This window comes from Mustela nigripes, chromosome 3, assembly GCF_022355385.1.
Source record: "Mustela nigripes isolate SB6536 chromosome 3, MUSNIG.SB6536, whole genome shotgun sequence".
In the NCBI taxonomy this organism is placed as follows: Eukaryota; Metazoa; Chordata; class Mammalia; order Carnivora; family Mustelidae; genus Mustela; species Mustela nigripes.
Genome location: NC_081559.1, coordinates 20,859,237 through 20,868,276, shown reverse-complemented (window position 1 = coordinate 20,868,276; position 9,040 = coordinate 20,859,237). Strand labels below are relative to the sequence as shown.

At 39.3% G+C, this 9,040-nt stretch overlaps 1 protein-coding gene across 6 annotated transcripts in view; it reads left to right on the top strand.

Annotated features, from left to right (window-relative positions):
* The first annotated feature begins 626 nt into the window (after nt 1-626).
* LANCL1 (LanC like glutathione S-transferase 1) overlaps nt 627-9,040 on the top strand; it is a 38,861-nt gene continuing 30,447 nt past the window's right edge. The window contains exons 1-3 of one of the 6 annotated variants that reach the window (XM_059393409.1): nt 627-752; nt 987-1,083; nt 4,751-4,868. In XM_059393409.1, the coding sequence (XP_059249392.1) occupies nt 1,003-1,083; nt 4,751-4,868 (199 nt within the window). In that variant the 5' untranslated portion in view covers nt 627-752; nt 987-1,002. Of the gene's footprint in view, nt 1,084-4,750; nt 4,869-9,040 lie in introns of all 6 variants that reach the window. The other 5 variants (XM_059393411.1, XM_059393412.1, XM_059393410.1 and 2 more) reach the window with 5 other exon arrangements.

The window sequence follows — 9,040 nt, the reverse complement described above, 5'->3', positions numbered from 1 at the left end:
AATTTAGACCAATGAGCAGATCAAAATTCTTAAGAGCTGTGATTTGTGTTTTCATGCATTTTCTCTGAAGTTTCAGTTGCCATTTGACAGTCTGTCCCTTGGGCATTCATATCTTTTCTTTAGTGCCTTGGAGATTAAATTATCATAAATTATCGCCAAAGGACCCATTATCCATTTCTTTAATATACCCTGTTGTTTTGTTTTTCCTTGATGCTGCTAGTGGTAGCTGCGGTGTTTTATTTTCTTTCTTTTTGTTTTTTAAGAAACAAAAGAAAAAGTCTGGAAGGTCTCTGTAGAGACATTATCTTACCCCATTTCATTCAGTCTGAGCAGCAGAAATATGAATATTTCTCAAAGCAGTCTTTTTTCTTCTCCAGATAAATTCCTAATTCTTATGACTCATCTGGACTTGAATTAATTTTTTTTTAATATTAAAAGAGAAGAAAGGCAGGACATACAGGGCACATTTGCACGTTACTCTAAGCTCTGTCCCTCCTCCAGCTACCCAGGAATTAAAGCACCCGGCACTGGCCTTCAGAAATCACACTCCTGTCTCTTTAACAAACTGTAAATGACAAGAGGGCGGACCTCCGCAGTGTCGACGGTTCTGATTGGTCCGGCTGGCAGGAAGTGGGCGGTGAAAGCGTCGCATCTGTTGGTGTCCGAGGCTGCGGGAGGAGAGGCCGAGGCCTGGCCGGGCTTCTGGACGGTGAACCTGCCGCCGCTACAAATCCTGGGAGTGGGAACGAAGGGTGCAAAACGGGGTCACTTACTGGCGGTGGGCACGGGGCCCTGACAGCCTTTTCGCGGAGGTGCAGCGCCCTAGTAGCTGTGCCGCGGGGGGCCTTGGGTCCACTCAGACCACCGGGACTGCGCCGTGGCCCAGGAGCTGGAGGGAAGGTGTGGCGCGGGCTCTGGCCGCCGACCTCGCAGCTCGGCCGAGGCCCCCGTCTCAGCCCAGTTTCGTCTTTTCCCCTCTTCTGCAGGCTCGCTTCCGGCGTCATGGCTCAAAGGGCCTTCCCGAATCCTTATGCCGATTTTAACAAATCCCTGGCCGAAGGCTACTTTGATTCTGCCGGGAGGGTGAGTTTGGGGTACATCTGCCTGCATCCCTACCTTCAGCCCCTGGTGTGGAGAAGGGAGCTAGCTCAGTTTCGCCTGAAAGAAAGGGACGAGCATCCCCCTTTTTTAAAATATACGTCATTTCAGGATAAATATGTAAAATACATGTCAAAATATACCATTTGAGTTTGACATTTCTATGAAGAAGTCACTGTTGTTAATATTCATAATTGAAATAGCCTCAATCGCTGATAGTTTAAATTATAAAAATTGGCGAATGTGTTCGTTTTCCTATGTAATTTTGCATTTTTGATCAATTTTGGTTTGCTTTTTAAAGAGAGGGGAGGAGTCCTGGGGGTATGTCACATGTTCCATGTTATTGCTTTATATTTGTAAGCAAATACCGACAGGGCAGGGTAAATGATGAGCCTAAATGGGAATGTGTGGTAAAGACATCTTTACACTGAAAGTGCTGAGAAAAATTAAGGACATAGGCCTGAAATTCTTTCTTCCTACTATTGCCTCTTTTTTGCAGGACATCCTTACAGCTGGAGGAAATAAAACAGTAACTTAATGTTACTTACAAACCACAGAACAAAAGAGAAGTTTGATAGAGGATACTATAGGGCTGTGTTTTCTCATGTCTCTTTGAATGCACATAATAAAAAAGAGGGAATACAGTTCTTCAGAGTGTCTCACTGAGAAATTCTAAGAGCTTGTTAGGTTGGGAGAATGATTTCTTTAAAGTGGGAACATTTTTTTTTTTTAATTCTTCTAGTTTATTTCTTCTAAACTCGCCATAGGAAAAGCACTTTCCATGAGATATAATGGCCTTAGAGATTTCATATCTGCCAAGTGAACTTTATGTGGCTCTTTCGGTTCTTCCTTGGAAACATTTGTCGCAGTGGATTACTTCAACATCATTAATGCAAGTAGGAGGAATGAAAGAACTGGAGAAGAGTTGTAGGATAGAAGGGTACCAAAATATATAGGAATCTAGAGTCAGTCTGATTTTGTTTAAGGATTTTATTTATTTATTATTTGAGAGCGGGGGTGGGGGGGGTGGCGAGAAGGAGAGAGAATCTGAAGCAGACTCTGCACGGAGCACAGAGCCCAACTCAGGGCTCAATCCCAAAACCAGGAGAGTATGACCTGAGCTGAAACCAAGAGTCAGATGCTTTACTGACTGAGCCACCCGGGCACCCCTGATTTTTTTTTTTTTTAAAGAACAAAATTGAACCACCCAAGCAAAGCTTCTTATAATGATCATGACATCATATGGCTTCCCTTTGGCCATTTGGACCTGTGTTCTGTCTACCTCTGCAGATCCTGAAGTTGAAGTATTTTGTCCCATCTTGTTGGAGGAAGACCTGCTGTTTCATGCAGATTTGGCAAAGAGAACACTTAAGGATTTAAGAACAGAAGCCTTCAATAAAATACAGCTCACTGTTCAGGCTGTTTATAAATTAAATGCTTTTACAAATTTAACCATTTTAAGAGTGACAAAAAGATATTCATAAGTTTAAACTCTGGTCCCAAAATAAGAAAGTAATTTATCACCTAACACATGGTTTTGAACAGATTCCAGAAGCTAGCTAGCATACCAGTTCTAAAATTGTTTACTGGGGCGCCTGGGTGGCTCAGTGGGTTAAGCCCCTGCCTTCGGCTCAGGTCATGATCTCAGGGTCCTGGGATCGAGTCCCGCATCGGGCTCTCTGCTCGGCAGAGAGCCTGCTTCTCTCTCTCTCTGCCTGCCTCTCCATCTACTTGTGATTTCTCTCTGTCAAATAAATAAATAAAATCTTTAAAAAAAAAAATAAAAAATAAAATTGTTTACTGTTGAGCATGATGATTCAGACCCTCGAGATCTGTCCTCCTTAATTGCTAACACAGACGTTTCAATAAGGAATTGGTCTGTTTTCTGGCATCTATCAGAAAAAAGAGGGCTTTTGGAGACTCTGCAGATTGTTGCTGGAGTTTAAATAATTTTGTGGTCTGCCACAAACAATCAATATTCTCTGTCAGGTGACCTTTATTAAATGCAGTTATGTGACAAATAGAAAGTAACTTCCCTTCCTGAGACTGAGGTGTTCTTATTTTTGGTCTCAAAATAAGGTCCAGCAAATGATGAATTAGCCATGATCTATGAACAGAGGACGACATGTTCTCATGTTCTGTCTAGTTGAGATTTATAGACCTTTCATATTAATATTGAAGTATATTTTATCTTACTAAATGTATTTTCAAGACCTGTTGAAATCTTAACCTCTTGGCAAAAATTGTTAAATAATGGGAGTGTGTCCGTCAGACCGTGTGGTTTCTTCTTCAGAGTGTGAAATAAAGGACCGTGGTGCTTCAGAAAAATGATTCAGATATGGTTGATAGTTTGATTTGCCTTATCAGAAGTAAAACTTAGTATCTTTTATAATAATTCTGATACTACCTTCTTTCTTGTTTCAGTGTTCAATCTCATTTTAAAAAATGAAATGATGATGTTAGCAGGTAGTAGGTTTATTTTTATAATCCTTACATGGTGAAATGAAATGTTTGTGCCCATGTAATATTCCCCAACATTGTTTTAAAATTTTACTGCTCTGAAAAATCCAAGTCTGGGAATCAGCAGTTTTCTAAAATTCTAGAGGGATACATTAAAGTGACCTTTTAAGACTCTTCATGATTCAGTGTATACAGAACTTGCGAAATATTTTTCAATTGCCTTTAGGATAAATAACAGTGTCTTTGTGGACCTCACAACTTACCCAGCATCTGTAGGGCTTTGTATGGATATCACTACCCCACCGTCACAGCTTTCCTGTGCTCTTTAATCCATACCCAAATTATTACTTGTTATAGACCCTTGGACTGCTTAAAATTGTCAAAGTATCAACAGTTCCATCCCTGAATGCGAGAATTTTGAAATTGTGGGGCAGGTATTACTATCCTGACTTTATACAGGTAATTGAAGCATAAAGAAGCAATGAGTAGAGCACAATTACTCAATGAATAGTGGATAAAGATGTAGCCAGCTTCACTCACTGGGCAGTATTTATGAAGCCCCTCCTCTGCTGGGCACTGTGCCGGCCGTTTTTTGATGCTAGGTCTGATGTTCTCTCCACTCTGCGTGAGGCTCCTGATTTCTCTGAATTTATTTTGACTTTCTTGCATTACTTCTACAGTTTTTAAAAATTGTTTATCCATTTTTTACAAGTGGATTTTATAAATGTTTATCCTCCTCTTTTAATAACAAAAGCAACGAGAGTGTTTCCTTAGGGAATTAACATTGTTGCTGCTTAAATAGCTGGAAAACAGCAAACATCTTCTGATGTGTGCTTAATTTATTAAGATGACTTTTATGATAATAAAAAATATTAGCTTAAATAACATTCCCTATTAGGTGGAAATTCCTGCGTGGCAGTTTTTCATCAGCAGTCTACTTGAGTATTTTATTATAAATTTGATGTAAGACATTTAAGTTACAAAGTAGTTGCTGCCTTGAGTAGGAAAATGTCATAACCCTTTTAAGTTTTATTAATTGGGGCTATTAAGGATAAAATAATTGTCCAGTTCTCCCAGGCAGAAGAAGTGGCCCAAGTGGAAACAAAATACCCTCCTATTTTTGATAGTTTCTAGTCCAGGAAATTGAACGGTCCATATTTTTTGATACTTGTTTCCCCTTTAATATCTACAGCTGACTCCTGAGTTCTCACAACGTTTAAACAATAAGATTCGAGAGCTGCTTCAGCAAATGGAGCGGGGCCTAAAGTCGGCAGACCCTCGGGATAGCACTGCTTACACTGGCTGGGCAGGTAAGTGCTGCAGGTGAGCTGGCGTAGGCATCGGAGAGGGGAGCCAAAGCATCACCTCGCGAGTGTGTCTTACTGACCCGACGCCCTCACTTGCATCCCGTGTCTGTGGTTGAGTAATTGCTTCCGGGAGAATGCGGTGCTCTCAGCCTAGCCTTGGGATTTGGATCTCGAACGGCACTCTGAATTTAGGGCAAGGGAAGCATATTCATGGAATGCATACCTGCCACAAATTTGGATGGCTGCTTATGGAAAGAAAAATTGATGTTTAGCATTACATAGTTAATTTGGAGATGGAATCTCAGTGGGAAGAGTTGGGAAGAGTCCCAGAATACAGTGTATGAAACAGAAGTAAAGAGAATTAATCCACAGAAAATAAAACATGCCCAGATGTGTCATTTTTTAAGTTACCACATAACGGGGATCCAAATGTGAACACAGAGTAAATCAGAAATTCCATGAACTAATCTTCCTGAACAGTCACTGATGTTGGTTTGCGTTCAGTGTTTTGCTGGTCACTGAGAGGTTGGAGAAAGTATGGGGAGAACTAGGACATAGATGTCCAAGAAGTGAGAGAGACGAAAGAAGGAATGTTGAAGAACTTCAGTTAGTTTACTACTGTAGAGAGACAGAAAGATAGCTTTATAATCTTAAAGAAGCACAGTTTAGAGACTCAGTATTTTCCAGTTACTCTGAAAAAGAGATCAGGAGGAACAGATTTTCAGCTTGAGAAATTGAAATTTGATTTTAAGGCAGTGGAGCTTGTCATGAGTGTGCCGTTTCCTGGGCCTCACAGTGAAGATAATCAGTGTAATAGGTCTTGAGCGGGGCCCAGGAATATGCATTTTGCAAGCCTCAATGGGCCTGATGTAGATCGTCCTCTATGGACTGCACTTTGAGAGGTTTCTCTGGCAGGAATTTACTAAAAGCAAACCATTTGGTAATGACAAGTGATTCTCTCTGTCCTTACGAAGTCAGGAAAGCAGATAAAAATCAGAATAAAATTATACTCTCAAGGATGTTTAAGGTCAGTGTTTTATAAAATAAGAGGAATGGACTAGTTAAAGGCTCTCCCTCTTAGTTTTATGGCCCTTAGTTAAAGGCCCTCCCTCTTAGTTTTATGATTTGGGGTGATTTTAGAAGCTCAACATAAGATGTGTTAAACATGATGGGGCATTTGGGTGGCTCAGTGGTTAAGCCTCTGCCTTGGGCTCCAGTCGTGATCTCAGGATTCTGGGATCGAGCCCCACATTGGGTTCTCTGCTTGGCAGGGAGCCTGCTTCCCCCTCTCTTTCTCTACCTGCCTTTCTGCCTTCTTGTGATCTCTCTGTCAAATAAATAAATAAAATCTTAAAAAAAAAAAAAGATATGTTAAAGCTGAGAATAAATGTGAAAGTATTTTGCTTCAAGAAGAAAGTTATAGGGCGCCTGGGTGGCTCAGTTGGTTGAGCGACTGCCTTCGGCTCAGGTCATGATCCTGGAGTCCCAGGATCAAGTCCCGCATCAGGCTCCCTGCTTGGCAGGGAGTCTGCTTCTCCCTCTGACCCTCCCCTTCTCATACTCTCTCTCTCTCAAATAAATAAATAAAATCTTTAAAAAAAACGAAAAAAGAAAGTTATAACAACAGTTGTCATTTAAATGAACATTGCTATTCTCTACTTAAAATCATGAGAATTTGAACAAAATAGCACAAGTACAGTCCATAGTTATTTAGCTTTCCTCTTGATTTCCACATTGTTTAAAGACCAGACTTACAGATCTTTTCCTAATACAATTGGAGTTTCTATTATTTTGTTATTCCTGGCCAAAAAAAAAAAAAGATACTGAAACAGATGGCTAGATTCAATTTCCTGTCTATAAAAAGAGTGAATTAAACCTCTATCCTATTTACTCATTCAGATGAGTTTATATTATTACATATTATAAGATTATAAGGTACCTTGCTTTAGGGGGAAAGAAGTGGGGATTGACTTCAGTTTTAAATTAATAGTTTGACAATGTTCGGAAAAACCATCCATCAGGCCTCTACTGCCAGGACTATTTGAGAAACTAAAGGTTGAGTAGAAATGGAAATAGAAAAGAAATTAGACTCCAAAACAAAATGCAAGTGTGTTTAAATTTTTTGGCAGTGTGAGTTAACAGTGTCGTCTCCTTTGAATGCCGGTATCCTTCAACTTTTTATCTTTAAGTATTTATGATACTCATTGCTGGCTCCCAACAGCAGCTTATATGTCAGGCATCTTAGGCCAATTGGCATACTAAGCAGTTTAGATTGTTTTATGATGTAGCTTAAAATCTGCCAGATAAATTTGCTAATGGCTTTTGAGGCAGGGGTCCTGATGTCTCTTAATTGAGCACTGTTAAAAAGCCATTATTCCCACATAAAATGGACTGTCTCCTCCAGTGTTTTCACAAGCAAAATGCTTTTCTTCCCCTGCCAGTGTTTAGACAGTCTAAATAGCATGAAACTCTGAGTTGCATAAGAAACTAAAGCTAATTTGACACATAAAATCATGTCAATACCTTCTCCTCCCTTTATTATATCTTACCAAGTATGGTGTCTTTATTATTACAATTTTATTGCCAGAAAATACATTCATAAACATTTTAACACAGTAGAAATACTTGCTGCTGTGTGTCAAGGCAGTGTTTACATAATTATGTGCAGATTTGTATCCTGTGCGTGTGTTCCCCGTATTATCTTCAAAGAGTGATACCTTTTAGAAAAGGATTCCATTTCTTTAACTTTGTTCACCAAAGTTAACATCGTATTTTTATAAATATTAATTTGTTTGCTCTTGTTGCTAGCTTGTCCAAAATTATATTATTTTGGGAAACATTTATTGTAGAAAACCTTTAGAACTTGATCACCTTCTTCAACATGGATAGTTCTTGGGGCGCCTGGGTGGCTCAGTGGGTTAAGCCTCTGCCTTTGGCTGAGGATCCTGAGATCGAGTCCCATATCCAGCTCTCTGCTCAGCAGGGCGCCTGCTTCCTCTTCTCTCTCTCTGCCTGCCTCTCTGCCTACTTGTGATCTCTCTTTGTCACATGAGTAAATAAAATCTTTAAAAAAACAACAACAAAAATTGGTAGTTCTTGAGCATTTGTTGTCAGTATACAATGAAAGCTTTTGCAAGTTATCACTATGTAGTTTGTATAAGAAAACTTCATGATTATTATTAATTAGAACTTTAAATACCATCCTCTTTTGTTAAGTTTCATTCCCCAATTGAAGTATGATCTGATAGTTAATGCTCATTCAGGTAGAATTAGAATTTAGGATAGGGTTAGGTTCTGCTGCATATATGCCAAAAAATCAAAATTACAGTGACAATAAAATAGAAGTTTATTTTTCTTTTATGTAGCAGAAGGCCAGTGTAGTTCAGGGTTGATACAGTGTCCTTAGGATGTCAGTAGGAACCCAGGTTCCTGTCTTTCTGCTCCATTATCCCTCAGCCACTGACTTCTACCTCCTGGCCAAATAGCTGCTGAAGAGTCATACATTACATCAGCTTTTCAGGCTGCAGAAGGAAAAAGAGGCAAAAAGAACGCATTCCTCCCCTTTTAAAAGACTTCCTGGAAGGCCCACTCAACATTTCAATTCTACTTACATCTCATTGGCTAGAACATAGTCACATGGTCACACCTGTTAGCAAGGAAGGATAGTAAATGTAGTCTGTTCCCTGGGGTTAAGTGGATGTGGGGATAAGACCTAGCAACCTCTGCTGTAAGTCCTGTGTAACAGGAGAAGTGATACTTTTTTTTTATTCCTGTGTTTGCACAAGACATTTGGACAATGAGCCTTAATTCTTTCAATCCTTAATTTTTTCCATCTAAATGTCTGTCCATCTGGGGGAAGTTTTGCCTATACAATATTTTGAAATTTCCTAAGCAATATTTTGCCTGTTCTCTGTTTCTAGGGAGACTCACGTTACTTAAAATTGAAATATTGGACTATTGAAAAAATTACATTTTTTCCATTTTCTGTCTTTTCAGGAAAAATTGAAACTAATAGTGACGAGATTTACTAGAATTTCTGTACCTATGTTATGTATACCATAATACCATATACCTATGTTTTATATACCATAGAAAGTACTGTGTATGTGATTTTTATTGGTAAGGGGAATGTATATAGGTTTAAATAAAAATTTAGAAGAAGCAAATCACTGCTT